An 18,001-nucleotide genomic window follows, 5' to 3' on the forward strand; every position below is an offset into this window, starting at 1 on the left:
CCGGTCATCAGTATAGGTTTGTTAATTATTACTAATCATATCCGTGCAGTTAAGCATTCGCATTCCGCCGATGTGCGTTGTTGAACGTCATGTTTCACGATTTTATGTAGTTTGTGTTGTTTCTAGTTACAATGTTAAATCGAGAACGTTTTGTGCTAAAACTTAGCTCAAAAGGAGTGTGATTAAAATTCGCGTAAATAAATTAGTACCCAAACACTTAAAAAAATATATATGTCAGTGTTGTTGTAATAAGGAATATCGTAAAACGTGGTTAATTAGTGAAGTTTAAGGTGAAATAAATAGATCAATTTAGCACTATCTATATCATAACCATGAAGATGGTTTTTGCCGGAATGTCCCTAACCGGCACAAAGCCAATGTATGCGGAAACCGCTCTGCGATTTTTTAGGGTTCAAGGTTCCCGATCGTGAGTTTCCGTACAAGAATAAAGGAGCGATCGTGAAAAGAAAGCGAGATTATGCATCGGTTTTGACTACTGAGCTTTATTGGTCGCTTTGAGTTCCGCTTGTTGTATTTGGTTTCGCTTAGTAAATGCTGTTTTTTGGCATGGCTTGCCAAATTTTTCGTTTAGCCCTCGGAACAAAGAAAAGCCTCCGAAAAAAACTTATTCAAAAATGATCACTTTATATCACAAAATTAAGACTTTTGTGTCAACTTAAAATTTAATAACTTGTAATTGCAAGTCTTTCTTATACTGCTGTAATTTAAAACGGGTTGCGGTAAAAAAAGAACATATGATGTATACAAGCCTGTTATGATTTTTGGAGGTGGTTATTTCTTGTGTTGTGATTTAAATCGACTCAATGATTTAATTGTGTTTAATAATAAAAAAAAAGTTAAATGAGCTACCACTGCTCTTAAACGTTTAAAGTTGTCTTATCTGCAAAATTGGTTGACATGACTCAAGGAATTTGAGCAAATTATGTGAACGCTGTAATGCGTTTTCAAAGCACCAAAATTACAAAAAATGGATTACGTATAGCAATTCTAATCTTTTATCAATGGGATATGATGCAAATGATTTGACTTGCATTTGACTACCTTGACTATAGGTAATGATCTGGATACTGGAGTCTGACTTTCGTTGCATATTTCTACATCATGTTGTTGGAGAACTTCTCGCTGATGTCATATCTAAACAAATGGATGCCTGTCTAACTAAAACTTGGTTTCTCTCCCGATAATTAAGTTACGTTTGTTTATGAATTAAAACAGTAGAATAGGAAATCGATTTTATCTTGTAAACTATAAATGAGTAGGTTAAAAGAAAACATTTTTAGTGGCAATAGTTTTACTGTTGAAAACAAAGGTGTAAAAAATAAAGGCAAAACTTTATCTTCAACCAAATCAACTATAGGCAAGTAAACCAGAATGCAAGTTGTATCACCTGGGAGTACAGGGAAGAACCCACGATTTTTGTTTAACGGAACCTTAAAAAATCACTGATGACCTCACAAAATTACATCATAAACAACTGTTAATGAAGACACCCGTTGTTCTCAAGCGAGCTGGTGCACAAATATGCAGGCAAAACCGAATTCAACCAAGCGCAAACGAGACAAACATTGTGCTTGTTTAGTTTCAATTGGCATATCGTTTAATTTGAAAGCATACGTCATACATAAGACATACAAAAGGTTTCCCATATCGGTTAAATAACAGCATTTATAGTTCAATCCAACCTAAATTGTTCTTTTAGAGTTCATAAGTCACGTGGCGACATAGTATGCACATTGAACAGCACCCTTTGGCTGTATAGATTTTGTTACAGCGGGCCAAACATAATAAGAACGTATGGAAGTTCTTGTATTCACATAAGGAAAATTGGCAAAAAACATAGGCCTAATGCCCTTAGGGATCCGCTCTTCTAGAACATTACACCATTTCTTGCACACAGCCCTCTAAAACACTGTAGCTGCTTGTCTACCAACTAAAAGAAGGCAGTGAACCGTTCTGGATAATGATTTTGCGTACTGTAATAAAGTGGCGTGGGTCACGGACTACCGGCAAAACCGAGATAGAGCAGAATAAAGAGCAGAAATCGTTTAGAGCAGAATATATTGTTCACTCGCATTTTGCTCGTGCTTAAAAGATTTTAAACGGCTTTTGAGGTTACAACAAGAGGAACTGTTTTGTGGTGCAAAATATTATAAATAGGGTGCGTTCAAAATTTGTTTTAATAGAATAGTGACAAAACGCTTTCGACTAATAAAAGTTTAATTTTTTGTATTGTGTCATAGCCGATGACTGTATAGATTATATACTAAAATACGTGCTTTAACAATAGATTTCCTTATAATTTAGGAATTTCTGAATTCGCAAGTATTTAGAACCACACTAGAAGTTTCGGGCAAGTAGGCAAGGTCAAACTGGCTCGCCAATAAAAATCATCTCACCATTATTTTACCAAACTGGCCACGAGACAATGTCCCGTGTTTTCTATCTATCAAACTACACATACAGTAATATGCCTATACGACATATGTTTTGGCGTTTTACGCGAATCTTATTTAACGTTTTCCACTTTACCTTTTAAGGAAATCTTTTTAGTCTAAATGCGCGTACGTACCATGGAACTCACAAGTACGCCATCTTTATCTAAATAATTGAATTTAACCGCAATTTGCGCAAAAGCGTTACGTATTTTGAACATAAACATCATCGAAGGTATTTAACTACTCTATTATGTTCCACACAACGTTCAATCAAATAGATACTAGTGCATGTCAGGTGTCAGGTTAATGATTAATATTTTCGTTTAAGGATATACCAGCGATGTGTGTGGTTGAATGTTGTCTTTCACGATTTTGTGCTGCTTTGGACATTTGCAGTCAAATTGTTGAATATTTTGTGCTAAAATGTTGCTAAAAGGGATGGTGATATTAAATCCAAAAAAGGATAGTGATAAATAAAATTAAAAAGGGATGGTGATGATAAAAATTAAATAAATTGTTAGTTAAACTGTTATATACAAACGCGTTGTTTCAAAGTTGTTGTCTGCATTACTGATCATAATGCTTAAAAGTTTTGTTTAGTAAGTAGGTAAAGTTTAACATTAAGAAAATTGCTAACACTCGAGGAATTTAACACCATAATAAAGGTCAGTGTTGCTGCGTTGACCAAAATAAATCTTAAAAATATGAGTTAATAAGTCAAATTTAAGGTGAAAGTTATTGCTCAATTCAGCAGAATCCACAAGATGAAGGTCATCGTTGCTGGAATGTCCAAAACGGGCACAAAAACAATGTATGCGGCGCTGAGTCGTCTCGGTTATGAGGTTTATGATGTAATGGAAAACTTTTATCACCTCGGAGACGATTGGGTGAAGATCATCAGAGAAGGAGCGAAAATAGAGGACTTTAGGCGAATGTATAAGGATGTGGATGCTGTGACTGATGCTCCAGCTGCGTTTTATTGGGAGGAACTATTAGAAGCCTTCCCAGATGCAAAGGTAGGTTTCAGGCGTTTTAAAATAAAGTAATATTGGTCCTTGCAAACTTATCGAAGTTTGTAAATGTGATAATAATCTCTTTCATTAACTGAAAGATACATATACACAATGTATATTCTGTGGTCATACTTTTCTGGAGTCGTACTGGCCAAACGATAACGGCGCCCAAACACTGCGTGTCTTCTCTTTCATTTGGAAAATTTTATATTGATCGTGTATCAACCAAATCCCGATTGGAGATCTCTGAAATATCCAAACGCATGTTTCATTGCCATTTAGATAGTTCTGACCATTCGTGACGAGGAAAGTTGGTACAACAGCCTCATGAAACAAACTGCTGCCATGAGTAGCGACATAGGATACAAAGTACTACAAACATTCTGCTATTCCGGTTGGAAGTTCTATAAATTCCGAACAGCAATTCGTAAGTAAAATGAAAATCCATGGAAATATTTTCCTCATCTCTTATGTGCTACTTTTTCATGCTTACCTGAACAAAGAATGTATCTTGTCTAAATTTATGTGATTAGTAGGTTATTAATTGCTACATAAACAAATTTGTTTTTGTTTTTTTGAGATTCGAGATTGCCTAAAAATACAAACTTACAACTCATACTGTTAGAATTTGTAAGTTTTTAGTTTGTTAACTGGAAATTTTTAATTGCTTAATCGAGGGTTTCTTTTAACTTTATAATCTCACAACTTAAAAAAATAAATATATTTTTACATTAGTTTCCCTCTTCGGTGATCGTGGAAAATGGCCTTGGTCAGGTTTACGCTTTTATAAAGAAGAAGCTTTAAAGCGACTGTACAGAAACCACAATCGGAATATATTGCAGGTAATATAATGAACTGGTTTGGCGCAATCACTCAAGTCATTTGGACAAATAACTTGGGATGAAATGACGTTTTATCTTTAAGCATTGTTTTTGTAAAATTGGGTTTTATCACAATTTGTACATATAAAAAATAAGCTTACTATATGTATGATGCGTTTCGTATTACTTTTCAATTCAGTTTTTGAGTCTTGAAATTGACGTGCTTTAATTATGAATTGACTGGAAGTTGACTTGTTGGTTTTCAAATAGACAAAAGTTGGACTTGGCACATAAGTCGTTTAAAAATGGCTTGTTTTCAATTGCAACCTTGTCGACCACCGTTTTATAGCCGGTTCTTCGCAATGGATTGTGTGCTTCTGGTTACACATAGCGCTGCATTCTTTTGGCAAGTGCATCAAGCGTGACAACGTTTCGTTTGAACGCACTTTGTTTGCAGAGTCCTCCACATGCTCTCGAGCAAATAATATCGGTTTGCAATTTGTGAACTGCAGACATGGTTACAACTGACAGCGTGTGTTTGGTGGCAATACGCAGTCAGGCCCGTTTTAAGACAAAAATTAAAGAACCTTTATACTACAATTAATTTTTTTCTCATGTGCCACTTGTTTTCACTTTTAGGAAACGTTACATAAAAGACTCATTTTCGAATAAGTGCAATGCGAGTGCATTTTGAAAACGACTACCGCATGTGTCACAAATTTAATTATTGTAGACCCTTTGTGCCGAACCAATTCGTTTGGCCGCGGGAACTGCGACTCGGGTCGGCTACCAGCCGACTTGCTTTCTGTCGGGAAAGGGCTTTATGTGACTTTTGCAACACCCGTTTTCAGCGCTGCTATAAGAGTCAAAAGCTATAGCCTAATTCGAGCACTTGGCGTTCATGTGTGTTTGCCTTATCCTGATTGTCGTACTGTCCTATAAACATCTTGCTCGAGAAAGTAAAGTCAATCCATATCCTTAGCAGATATACTTTGGGGATTGTGTCCCGAACTAGTCTGCGAGAGTATGGATGTTCCCGTTGTTTAACCTAGTGAATTTAGACCTCAGTGGTGAAAGTAGACCGGTGAAAGTATGTTCGGTTACTTTTTAGAGCTAAAAGTAAGCTGAAAAAGTGTTTCGGTGAGAAAATGACTGCCGGAACGTCGTTCTGTTTAATAATTTGAACAGGTACGCCTTACTTTGATTGTTAAATGCGTAGATTTTAGGCAACCTATTACAACCAATAAACGACTGTTAATCAGAGATAAAACGTATATTTGCAACTGAAAACTGTGTCTAACTACATTTAAGAAGAAGGTAGGAAAAGCGTTTGCGCAACGCGCAAAAAGTTCGCGTTTACGTAGTTAAAATAGCTTAAAACATATGAAGAATTGCCTCGTACTTGCCATGTTTGTAAAATGGGTAACGGGCCGGATGATTTACGTTGGCGAGCCGCGGGCCGGTTGTCGTGAAATGGAAGGGAACTTGTTTAAGGGTTCAAATTTTAAGTTTTATCAAATTGAACAAGTAAATACCCCTTTCTGAAAAATTCAATTGCTTTGCTCTGGGTTACGATATTTAATTTGCAACTGCTTTATTGTTTATAGAACGCCCCAAAAGACCAACTCCTTGTCTATGAAGTAAAGCAAGGTTGGAAACCACTCTGCGACTTTTTGGGAGTCAAGGTTCCCAATCGTGAGTTCCCGCACAAGAACAAAGGAGCGAGCTTAGTGGACGATTGGCGAAAAGAAAATAAGATCATGCGTCGCCTGACGATAGAGCTGAATATTTCGCTTGCCGTTCTTTTGTCTTTGATAGGGTTCTCTTTGTACAAACTCTTCGCTTTTGCACGCGTTTCTAATTTGTTTTGATTCGGGTAAACCCCTACAGAGTTTAAAAAACTAACATCTACAACTAAAGCTTGCTTAACTAAATCGGAAAATTGTAATCAAAAATAAATAAAAAAACAATGCAAACTTGCCATTTTATCATGTTATCGTTCTAGGACTCAAACTTATAAACTTCATACTTCCAAACATATTTATTGTGTATTTGTACTTTAATTGACCAATGTTGCAACAATTAAGTTTGAAAAAGTCCGAAGTCCATTTCGGCCGCCACTGTTCAAAGCTAATGCAATTCTGCCAAAATTGTAATCTAAAATAAATAAAAAACTAATGCAAATCTGCCATTTTATCATGTTATACCGCTTTAGTTCTAACTGTTTGTGTTTGAAATGAATTTAGTTAAAAACGGTGGTCGTTTCCTGTGCTTCCTACTTTACTCGATACATTGAAAAAAGTGAATTGATCTATGAAAAGTGCACCCTTGGAAACGGGGAGTGACTTTTTGACCAAAAATATTTATGTTTGTAGGCCTATCTAATTTTTCATTTGAGTAGTTTGTGTGGGTTTTAAGCACAATGATAGAATATTTATTGCAATTAAACAAGCGACAAACAGTACTTACACAGTTACTTACGTTACATACAATAAATTACCTCCGTGTACGGTACGTAGCGATCTGACTCCAGCTAAGTGAACAGTGGAACTGCTCAATTAACGATTTACAACATTTCTTATATAGCCTACATCGGACAGATGTGAGTAATTACCAATTCGTTAGAAAACGCGACACAAAACACGACTTAGGAAATCGGCCATACGACCAACAAAATTACAATACGCGCAGGGAAATTAAAGTGACAGCATGAGCGATTCAGCCGGCAGGCTGTTCATAGAATGGACAGAGTTGACGGGGTCACAGAGTTCCAAAGAATCCACTACACTTGTTTGTCGTTATGTACGTTGTAAAGAAAAATAAAAAAAATGTTGCAATGAAATATATTTATTAGCGAACAGCAAACAATGTCAAAAGTGGAAAACAATAGCTTTTAGCGAGCCGATTTGTAAATCAGTTAGCTTCACGTGGTTGTTTAGGGCGCTAAATCTTGTGATTTGCACAATAATTTAAACTTTTCATGCTCCAATGTGACCAGTCCTCTTGTAAGGTAATTTTTTCCACCAAATGTTACCCGCTATTTGTTTAAATTTAGTATGGTATATACTACACTGTGTTGTAGAACGGAACGCCAGCGTAATATTAACAAAATTGAGGCCTCTTTGTAAATAAAATCCTGGTTTTGGCCCTGATAAGCTGCTTATTGCAAAAGAAAAAGTTGGCAAAAACACAGGCCTAAGACCCTCGCAGGAATCCACCCCTTTTAGGACATTAAACTAATTCTTGCGCCAGTACTAAGTATTGTTTGGATATCGATTATCGCACAGAGCCCTCCTAAACAGTGCTTCTTAAACTTTTTCGTTCACCCCTATAGCATCTATATCCAGATTTCATTCACCCTTGTCTCATGGTATGATAAAACTATCTCGTCTATATATAACAGCACAAAATTACTTTTGTTGTTTCGATTTTTTTAGGATCAATTCAAGCTAAGTTTTAGCATTGCAAATGTATAATTTCCCGAGTCCAGAAATATAAAGCCACAAAAGCACATAACGCCGTAATTTTTTGTACTTTTCATTCAGTGCAACCCAACTTTACTATTACAATAAGCAAAAAAACACCAAAAAACAACAGTCCAGTAGTCGATTTACGAGCTATCATCCATTTCTGACGGTCAACCATTCACCTGTTTAAGAAACACTGCTCTAAAACACAAGCTGCTTGTCTACCGAGTAAAGAAAGGCAGAAAACCGTTCTGGATAAAGATTTTGCGCACTGAAATGAAGTGACAAGGGTCGTGGACGACCGGAGAAAGAAGATAAGCGCCGCCAAGAACTGAGAAGAATATGTTATTTACTCGCAGTTCTATTAGTTGTGACACGGAGCGCCTCAGACATGCTTTTCAGTTTTGAATGGATTTCATAATGTCGAGCGGGTTTACAAAAGGTCAAGCTGGTTAATGAATTATACGCGCGCTTAGCTACGATGAGCGTGGTTGCTAGTTGTGCTTCGAGGTTTTTAAGCAGCTTGTGAGGTTACAGCATTCAAGAGAAACTGTTTGGTGGTGCAATATTATAAACTTGTGTGCGATCGAAATTAGTTTAAATAGATCAGTATCAAAACGCTTTGGACTAATTAAAGTTTACCCCTCATTTGTCTATTGTGTCACATCTGATGGCTGTGGTGTTGTAGATTACTTACTAAAATATATGGGTTATCAATAGATTTCGTTATTATTAAGGAATTGCTGAATTCGCCAGTATTTTACAAAGTCATGGTTGCTAAAATTTTAGAAGTTTTTGGTAAGTAGGCAAGGTTTAGGTCAACTGGCTCGCCATTTAAAACCATCCAGCAACGGGCCACCACCTTTGCAATTGACCACGTAACCGTACCGTATTTTTTTGTCTATTTAAACTATATCCTTATGGCTAAGTATTTTTACTTCACACAAAAACTATTGAACTTTTTGTTACTTCATGTGTTGGATCTTTTCAGCCTAAAGGCGCTGAACCATGGAATTCTCAAGTTCGCCATCTTTATCTAAATAATTGCATTTTACCGCGATTTGCGAAAAAGCGTTACGTATTTCTAACATACGAACATTATCGAAGGTACTTATTTAAATAACACCAAATCTACTTGGTTTTATTGAAATATTTTTATTAACCCTTTCTTCTTAGTGTTCAGAGGTGACACCGTTTTGAATATTTTTACATGAAATTTCTAATGAAGTACAATATAGGTAATGAAACTGTAGCATTATTGTAAACATGTCATTGTATCGTAACTAACAAGTCCAACTTATAATATTGCAAGATAAACGCAGTGGTTCTTTTGTGTGCACACGTACGCGGTCAATGGCTTTCATAGATTGTTGTGTCGCCAAACTTCTGACAAATACCATTTTATGTGCACAACGTGTCACGTCCTCTTGTTAAAGTGTTGCGCGCAAACGAGACGACTAGTTTTCTGTAAATAAAATTAGATTAATTTAAAGTCAGAGTAACAATTTATACTGCTCCACCAAGACCTGCTAAGTTTAGTTTCAGAAAAGTTTAGAGGAACCCATGCATGATAAGTTAAAGGAAACTTAATTCTGCTGTTTGGTCAGCACCGTCATGAAGGTCATAATTGCTGGAATGCCTAAAACCGGCACAAAGACAATGTATGCGGCGCTAAAACTCCTCGGATACGAGGTTTACGATTTTTTGGAGAACTTTTATTTTCTTGGTGACGATTGGGTGAAGATCATAAGAAATGGAGGAACGATAAATGACTTTAGGAGAATGTTTAAGGATGTGGATGCTGTGACTGATGCACCAGCTTTGTTTTACTGGGAGGAATTATTGGAAGCTTTTCCAGATGCAAAGGTACTCTTTTAATAGAAAATGTTGCGAAACTCACACATTTTAATCTTTGCAAAGTTTTCCTAGTTTTCCTAAAAAAATACTCTTAAAATAACACGTAAAAGACATTGCAGACTCACTGAGTCTGTCGATCAATGGTGCAAGAAGGACAGGCTAGAAAAAAACAACTAGCCTGCAGTAAGGTTCGAACTCACGACCATCCGGTCATACTGGCCGCCGTTCCACCAACTGAGCTACACAGACTCAGAGAAGAGCTAGTCGAGAAACAACCATGCTTAGTTGTTTCTAGCGTGTCGTGCTTGCATCATGGGTCGACAGACTCAGTTAGTCTGCATTGACATTTCGGTGTACTGCCGTAACCTTTGGTCAAAAACCAGATTTAGAAAGACTAGATCACGGATGTTAACACATATATGTGTCATCTTTCACTTTTTAATTTAGGAATCATTTTGTTTAACGAGAAAAAAATACTTTAGTTGCTCCCCCGGAATATCTAGACGCTTATTTTATTCTCGCGTTAGATTGTTCTGACACTACGCGACGAGGAATCTTGGTACAACAGTCTCACTAAACAAACTGCTGCTGTGAGTAGGGACATAAGATACAAGTCACTACTAATGTTTTGTTTCTCGGGTTGGAGACTCTTCAAATACCGAGCAGCAGTTCGTAAGTAAAATGTAAACGTTTAGCTTACCCAGCAATATATCTTATAAAGTCCTTAAGGCGGTGTTGAGTTATACCGGTAGCTTGAAACAACACAACATACCTTTTTTATTATTGTCGAATTAATTGTATTGACAAACAAGTTGCTATAAAAGTGTTTTCTTTGTTATTCCGTAACTGGTTGATAACGTTATTTGTAAGGTGAACAATATTTTCACGTTTACAGTTTATCGATAATAATTATTTGTAAAAGTTCTCATTTTAAGTTTCTTTTCAAACACCCAATAAAAAATATATACTTTGCACTTTTTTCACAGTTTCATTATACGGTGATCGTGGAAAATGGCCTTGGTCAGATTTATGTTTTTATGAAGAAGAAGCTTTAAAGCGATTGTACAGAAATCATAATCGCGAAATCTTACAGGTATCTCTTGCTAAAACGATAAGCTTGTATTATAATCGCACAGTAAATAAATAGTTTTATACATAATTTGTAAATTTCTAATCTACGTTTGAAGGAGAATCTTGTGTTAGACCGAGATCATATACATATTATTTTAAAGATGCGAATACTTGAAACAACCGGTTACGTGTTTGGTTGTTTTGACTTTTGGGAAACAAAAAGTTCCGAAAAAAATTTAATTTTAAACTCACAATCGAAGTGATTGAATGTGTGAACGCTCATTTTATATCAACAGTAAACCAGTTAGCCAAAACGATTTTTTTTCGTAATATAACGACGATGGTAAGTAATCATTACAGCTTACTCATCTTAGAACGCCCCAAAAGACCAACTCCTTGTCTATGAAGTGAAGCAAGGTTGGAAACCACTCTGCGACTTTTTGGGGGTCGAGGTTCCCGATCGTGAGTTTCCGTTCAAGAATAAAGGGGCGAGTTTGATGGATGATAGACGAAAAGAAGATAAGATTATGCGTCGCTTGATGACAGAGCTACATATATCTCTTGCGGTTTTGTTGTCTTTGATAGGGTTTGCTTCGTATAAATTGCTTTTTTACAACTGAACGGGTTTCCAACTTAATGGTAAACGATGACAGAAACAACTCAAACACAGCTTCTGGAATAAGGTTTAGCTGTGCATGAAGAGAAAAATGTTGAAACTATAAATAACATTTCTACCGCAATATTGTCATTTTATCATGTGGTATCACGTTAGTTATACATTTTGTATTTGTAGACAGGCATTCAGCAAATATATATATTTTAATTATATTTATTTTTGTACCGTAATTGTAATGCACCAATTTTTTTAGCAAGTTAGGTAATGGATTAGCTAGTTCATCAACCTGACTTGCGTGCAAACTAATCAACGTGATGTCAGACATATCCATTATGTTTGATTTTTTTTACTGCAGTTATCTGTTGTTCTGCCTACGTGACTCTGTACATTAATGAAAAAAATGGAAAAGCGACTTTTTGACAGAAATATTTTTTTGCACATTAAAACAATAGAGCGCGAACAACTCTGTTCAAGCAAACTTGATTTGGAAAAATCAAAACCAGTATTGGTTTTTGTGTCATAATGCTTGTTAAAAATAGGCGCAGGAAAGGCATGCATTACGCAAAAGGAGAAGCAAGCATTTATGACTAAGAAGAATAACTTTTAGCTATATGATTTGTAAGCAACCTAATGCTTTATCTTCGTAAGTTTGCTACGATTCAGTAGCCTTTCCTTGCCATTTTATTCGCGGCTGTGCGGTACCTGTTGAAATGTTTTTAGCCAAGTGTAGCTGTCTGTAACAGAAAACAACTTTTACGTTCTGAGAAATCGTGATTGCCTCCAGCTATGAATAAATTTTAAACCAGGATCGTTACTACGACGGGTTCAGCCGCTGAACTATGCCGGGTAAGCGCATTGCTAGGTTTTAGTGTCAAATGGACACGGTAAAAAACATTATGCTGAGACAGTACTTTGTTTAGAGATGTTGCTAGAATTGTTTTTGTGTCAGAAAAGTCAGAATGTAACAACATTAAATCAGCTTTAGTTTGGAGGCTAAATGTGTTTAATCTGTAACAGGAGGCCGAAACATTTTTACAATTTTATAAATAGTAGCAAACACCATCATGTACCCAGTTGTGTATGTATGCCCCCCGACAGTATCTCCACAACCCCCCATTTATGATAGACTAGCGGCTTATTTTGGGAGACTTTTCTCGCGGCGGCATCCTTGGCAAGATGAGAAGCCTCGTGATGAGAATGTCCGGCGCATTCCGAGGTCGAAAACAAACAGAGTTAAAACTCAGCAATGCCGAGCTTGTTTACGCCGATCATGTGTGTTTCGTGTCGAAACGATTCGGTTTTATCGTCAGATCAAATCGTTTCGACGAAGCCATTACGTTTAAATTTCGTGAAAATATTTTAGACAAGATTTTATGGAGTCACATAGCAGTGTGGGGTCGCTGATTGGGTAAACTCAACACTAAGTTTAATAATTACACGTATAGGCCCTAATAGTTTTAGATAGTTTTTTTTTGAGCGTCCCAATAGGTGGATCCAGATAAGAGACCACGTAACCATGCTGAACGTTTATTGCATTCCAAAGAAAACTGTGATTCATACTACAAAGGCCCTTGTGTAATTGCCTTTTTATTAAACGTACCCGAGAGAGATTTTGCAGCGGGAAAATGTATTTCCGAGTCCACAGCAGTGCGCATGTCCGCTTGCAGTCAATTTAAAATTGCATTACAGACTGGTTGATTTATGTAGCACTCTATACCAAATATGCACTTTATTTGCAAGAAGTCCCGCCACGATGGTACAACAGAATAAAGTTAGTGAAGAGTTGGTCAATGAGAGCGTTTACGGCAGCAGCAATTATTATACACCACCGGAACAACGTGAGTAGGTCAAATTGCAAGATGTTTAGCACCAGGTCAAATGCTACAAAGTATCTCAACTTTAAAGTATACCATGTTCCACCTGGGCAACGCCGGGAATTTGATTTAATCCTGGATAATAAAAAAACTGGTTAACGCGCGATGAACAAGTGTATGGCAAGGGTTAATCATTAATGTTTGGAATTTAAATGCGTCATATTGCACATTCTACATTGAACACCTAGTAATAAAGTTTGACGGCAGGTATAGTGACTGTCATGTCTATTTTTGCTCAATTTTGCCACCGGTGAAAATGGTTATATAATGTGTTATATGATTTATTGCATACTGTAATGTATGAAGGTACAGCTTTAAAATTACAACGTTTTGTGCCAAATATTTGCTGAAGCAAAGTTTAACAAAATAATTTAAATAGACCAGTTAGAGTTGAAAAGTTTAACGCTCGTGTAAAAACATTTTGTTCGTTAGCAGCTGGCTGTTTTTTTTAGTACAGTGTAATCTTAGGGAAATTTATCCAATCAGCAGTATCAATAGCATCACCACACCATGAAGGTCATAGTTGCTGGAATGTCCAAAACAGGAACAAAGACAATGTACGCGGCGCTTAGACTTCTCGGTTATAAAGTTCACGATTTTTTGGAAAGTTTTTATTTCCTCCATGACGACTGGATGAAAACTATGCAAGAAGGAGCTAAAATAGAAGATTTTAGGCGAATGTTTAAGGATGTGGATGCTGTGACTGATGCACCAGCTTTGTTCTACTGGGAGGAATTGTTGGAAGCTTTTCCCGATGCAAAGGTTCGTTCCAGACCTTATAACAGCGAACAATTTTTTGTTTTTTTAAACATTTTTGTTTTAAACTCATCTTTCTTTTTAAAATGCAAGTTAATATTACAAGGGTGAAAACAAAATCCGACGGAGCTCTGTGGAAATGACAAATCGCTTCTTGAATCCCCTTTAGGTAATTTTAACGATTCGCGATGAGGTGACTTGGTACAACAGCCTTATGAGACAGATTAGTGATATTAGCAACGACTTGGGATACACTGCATTGCAAACATTTTCTTATTCGGGTTGGAGACTCTTTAAATACCAAACAGAAACTAGTAAGTAAAATTAAAACGCATTACAATAAATGATTGCATCTTTAGTTAGTTGTGATTAAAAGTATACCTTTAACATAGTGCAATTTAATTGATTTATCTTGCTGAATTTAATTAGTAAATCATAATTTGCGATAAAGTTCTAAAAAGATTGTTTTAACTTGATTACATTTTTAACTTTCTCATCAGTTAAACCATACGGTTGTCGTTCAAAATGGCCGTGGTCAACTACACGCTTTTATGATGAAGAACCTTTGAAGAGATTATACAGGAAACACAATCGAGAAATATTACAGGTTGTTATAGGAAACAGAGTTTAGATCAATGCTTCTCGGACTGTAATAATAAGTGTGCGTGCGACTTTTCGTTATTTTGAAATTTAACTTTTCGCAAACATACTGACATATGAGACTGAATCTGAATACGCACTATATACGTAAGACAACCAACTATAATAGTATTCGCTTATTTTATACGATCGTTAAGTATTATATTGTTGTTTAGCATAGTAAGTGTGCCGCCATGCTATTTGATTTTATTAATAAAAGCCAAAAATGTTGAACCATTGGTTTAAACTCAGTCAAATCTTGCTAATACATATTAGTTTTGTGCATATCTTGTCCATCGCGTTCCAATTTAAGTGATTTCCGTATGTGTTTGTTTCATATAATATTATACCGTTTATATATATCTTGATTTAGAAGATAGAAATTTTTGATACACACAGTTACAAGTCGTTCCGATTCAGTGTGTTTTCAAATAACAAGTACCGAAATGTTAGCCCAAACTCAAAGGTTTATTTATTCATTCGGTTAGCGTTTAGCTTTTGACAATCTTAAACAGTGTAACGTAAAATTTCGAATTAGTCGCATGAGGATTATTTTGCCCACACCATCTTCAATGTTTACAGAACGCTCCGAAAAACCGGCTCCTTGTCTATGAAGTGAAGCAAGGCTGGAAACCGCTAAGCGACTTTTTGGGGGTCGAAGTTCCCGAGTGTGAGTTTCCGCACAAGAATAAAGGAGCGAGTTTAATTGACGATTGGCGAAAAGAAGACATTGTCATGCGTAGCTTGTTGAAAGAGTTTTATTGGACACTTGCGGTTCTCCTAGTTGTGATGGGAATGGTTTTGTTTAAGCTGTTTACTGCCGAATGGTTTGCCAACTTTTTAGGTTGGTGAACCAAACGAAAAACAAATAAAAGTCCTAAAAATATTCGTTGAAAAAAAAATTATGTTGTGAAAAGTAACATTATAATTTTTTTAAATTAATTAGAAAAAAACTGTTAAAAATTCCAAATCATTAATCTTTAATTTGTAAAATATTCCTATCACAAACGTCACGTTTTATTTTGTGTAATGTGGTAATTCAACTTTTTGTATAAATTTGTTTCGCATAATATAGGCAGACTTTCTTAGATAAAAAGTTAAAATCGTTTTGAAATGCATTTCACCAGAATTGTAACACTTGAAGTCAATAAATTTGCTGAAGTTTATTTAACTAGTTGGTTCAAAAATATTCACTTATATCGTGCAAAATTTGCTAAAAACTCTGTAGTAACAAATGGAATTTACTTTAGGTATTTTCATCTTAGTTAAGATTATCACTGGTCAATTAAGACTCACTTTCTTTTAAACAGAATGTGATTATTTATTTTTCGCACCGATTTTGAGTATACCTTTATTTTGTTCCAAAGCCATCACATTTTTAAGATATCGTCAAACTTAACTTTTACGAAAAGCTTTGAAACCAATGTACAACTTGATACACGACCCTTAAAAACGTCTGACATACAACACATGACTCAGTTCTTCTCAATAGAACTTCCATCAGAACTTTTGAATTGCCTTTCGGAAAGAAGGTTAAGTAAGAATGCAGAAAATGCGTTTCCATTGACATACATACGCCATCTATATGATCATCTACGTAGATCGTCAACAACTAGTGTTTTATTACCATAGAAAAAGTTAAAAATTGTACTCTTAAAGGGTTTATTTATAATAAAAGAAAATGTGTTTTTTAATGTGTATTTTTAAATATTTAAACTGCATGTCAGTATAATATTCACAATTCCTAATATTTACAAGGTTATAGTTGCGCTGTGCAAAGCGGAACGGGGTGGAAGGTCGTTGCTGGCCATTCTTGCCAATAGCAGAAAACCTGCATGTTTCCGAGGGGCGCAAAAAATTTACATACGATTTGTTTAATGCTTAAGGCAATGTTTACTTAAGAAAAAATTCAACATCTTAGAGTAAAATATATGTCGGAATATATGCAATATGCTTCATAAACATACCAAATAAGGTTTTGACAAATAACTTGAATAAAATTAAAAAAAAAACAATTTATACTGCACGTATAATATGTTTTCCAGCAATCAATTTGGTATTGTATAATTTTTTTGCACCTTAAATGTTAAATTTACTCGGTTCCAACGGTCCGGGTTTTAAACGTAATGGCCAGATTTTATTAGAGTGAAACTATAATTTGGACATAAATAAGTTGCATGTTAACGTTTAGCTAACGGTATTTTATTCACAACTTGAAATAAACTACGTTTAAATGGTTACGGATTTAAAACATATTGGACCTTTTTTCAAAACCTTAACGTTTAATAATATGTATACGTAAAATAAGTTTATAGGTAAAACGTTTAATCAGCGTAACTTTGTTTGATGAATTTATAAGTTACATACAGACGTAGGTGAAGGTATTTTATTCACAATCGTCACGTTTAAAAATTTTGGTATAAAAGGTACGGATTTTTTAAACGCTGTTCATGATTAAATTAAACTAGTTATTTAACGGTTACCCGTGAAGGTTTACATAACGTTTTTCTATAACACTAACGTCTAATGACATACATTAAATAGGATCACAACTAAACCCTTTAGTAAGCTGCGTTTATTAAACGTTATATAAAGGAAAATAAAACTACAGTTCATATGTTGCTTTAAACCAGGGGTGTCCAACTCAAACATGCCGACGTGCCAGATTTTATCCTATAACTTCTTTCCGTGCCAAGTTTAGTAACCATTTTTTTTCTAACATTTAAAGGTTTAGAAGCACATGAAAAACATTTCCTTATTTAATCAAGCAAACCATTAGGGCAGTGGTCGGCAAACCTTTTTTGCCGCGGCCCAAAGTACTCTTTTTAAGGTGAAGTATTACACAGCGCCTGGATGGCCATAACACTGCCATACTATTATGTAAAACATACTCAAAAAGGAAATTTGGCGTATACATATAGTTCAAGTTGGCAAAAAATATAGTTTGACATGTAGGCTGCTCATGACCACATTTGGCACGTGGGTCTGAACCACGCTGAGACAATATGAACATTCTAAGCCACATGTACTTTTAAAACAAAGTGCAATGAATGTTTGGCTATCACGCGGCCCACAACACAACTACACGATAACACTAAACTTTTCAACAGATTGCCGACCACTACATTACCTTTAGCTGTGTAGTAGCAGTGCGCGTTATTGCATCTAAGTGTCCGTCGGTGAACTGACTTTGCTACTTTGTTTTATAGTTTACACCAAGCTCTATACTTACGTGAAGGCTTGCGTCCACTAAAATTGTTAGTTGTTGTAATTCCCGCGATTGTTATATAATGTGATCAAACAATGGTAATTGGCTGTTTAACAAATTTAGTATTTCTTGACAATTGGCCGAATAACAAATGAAGTATTTTTGGGGGGCTTGCGTGCCATTTTTTATTACGTGGCGTGCCGCATTTGGCACGCGTGCCGCT

General features: G+C 35.7%; 3 protein-coding genes across 4 annotated transcripts; all 3 read left to right on the top strand.

Moving 5' to 3' along the window:
* The first annotated feature begins 3,043 nt into the window (after positions 1-3,043).
* On the top strand, positions 3,044-6,664 carry LOC146139457 (uncharacterized). 2 transcript variants are annotated; one of them, XM_083391156.1, is made up of 5 exons: positions 3,044-3,121; positions 3,211-3,472; positions 3,752-3,896; positions 4,205-4,311; positions 5,898-6,664. In XM_083391156.1, the coding sequence occupies exons 2-5, from the start codon at positions 3,221-3,223 to the stop codon at positions 6,159-6,161; spliced, it is 768 nt and encodes a 255-aa protein (XP_083247282.1). In that variant the 5' UTR covers positions 3,044-3,121; positions 3,211-3,220; the 3' UTR covers positions 6,162-6,664. The 2 variants fall into 2 exon arrangements, with proteins under 2 accessions (XP_083247282.1, XP_083247281.1); XM_083391155.1 differs by having other exon boundaries at positions 3,056-3,121; positions 3,208-3,472.
* Positions 6,665-9,371: 2,707 nt separating this feature from the next.
* LOC146139458 (uncharacterized) lies at positions 9,372-11,706 on the top strand. Its single transcript, XM_083392453.1, has 4 exons — positions 9,372-9,623; positions 10,142-10,286; positions 10,601-10,707; positions 11,060-11,706. Exons 1-4 carry the CDS (start codon positions 9,372-9,374, stop codon positions 11,303-11,305), a joined length of 750 nt encoding a protein of 249 aa, XP_083248579.1. The 3' UTR covers positions 11,306-11,706.
* Positions 11,707-13,685: 1,979 nt separating this feature from the next.
* LOC146139459 (uncharacterized) lies at positions 13,686-15,422 on the top strand. The gene is made up of 4 exons (XM_083392454.1): positions 13,686-13,937; positions 14,101-14,245; positions 14,432-14,538; positions 15,153-15,422. The coding sequence occupies exons 1-4, from the start codon at positions 13,686-13,688 to the stop codon at positions 15,420-15,422; spliced, it is 774 nt and encodes a 257-aa protein (XP_083248580.1).
* Positions 15,423-18,001: the final 2,579 nt, after the last annotated feature.

This window comes from Ascidiella aspersa, chromosome 6 (assembly GCF_963924565.1).
Source record: "Ascidiella aspersa chromosome 6, kaAscAspe10.2, whole genome shotgun sequence".
In the NCBI taxonomy this organism is placed as follows: Eukaryota; Metazoa; Chordata; class Ascidiacea; order Phlebobranchia; family Ascidiidae; genus Ascidiella; species Ascidiella aspersa.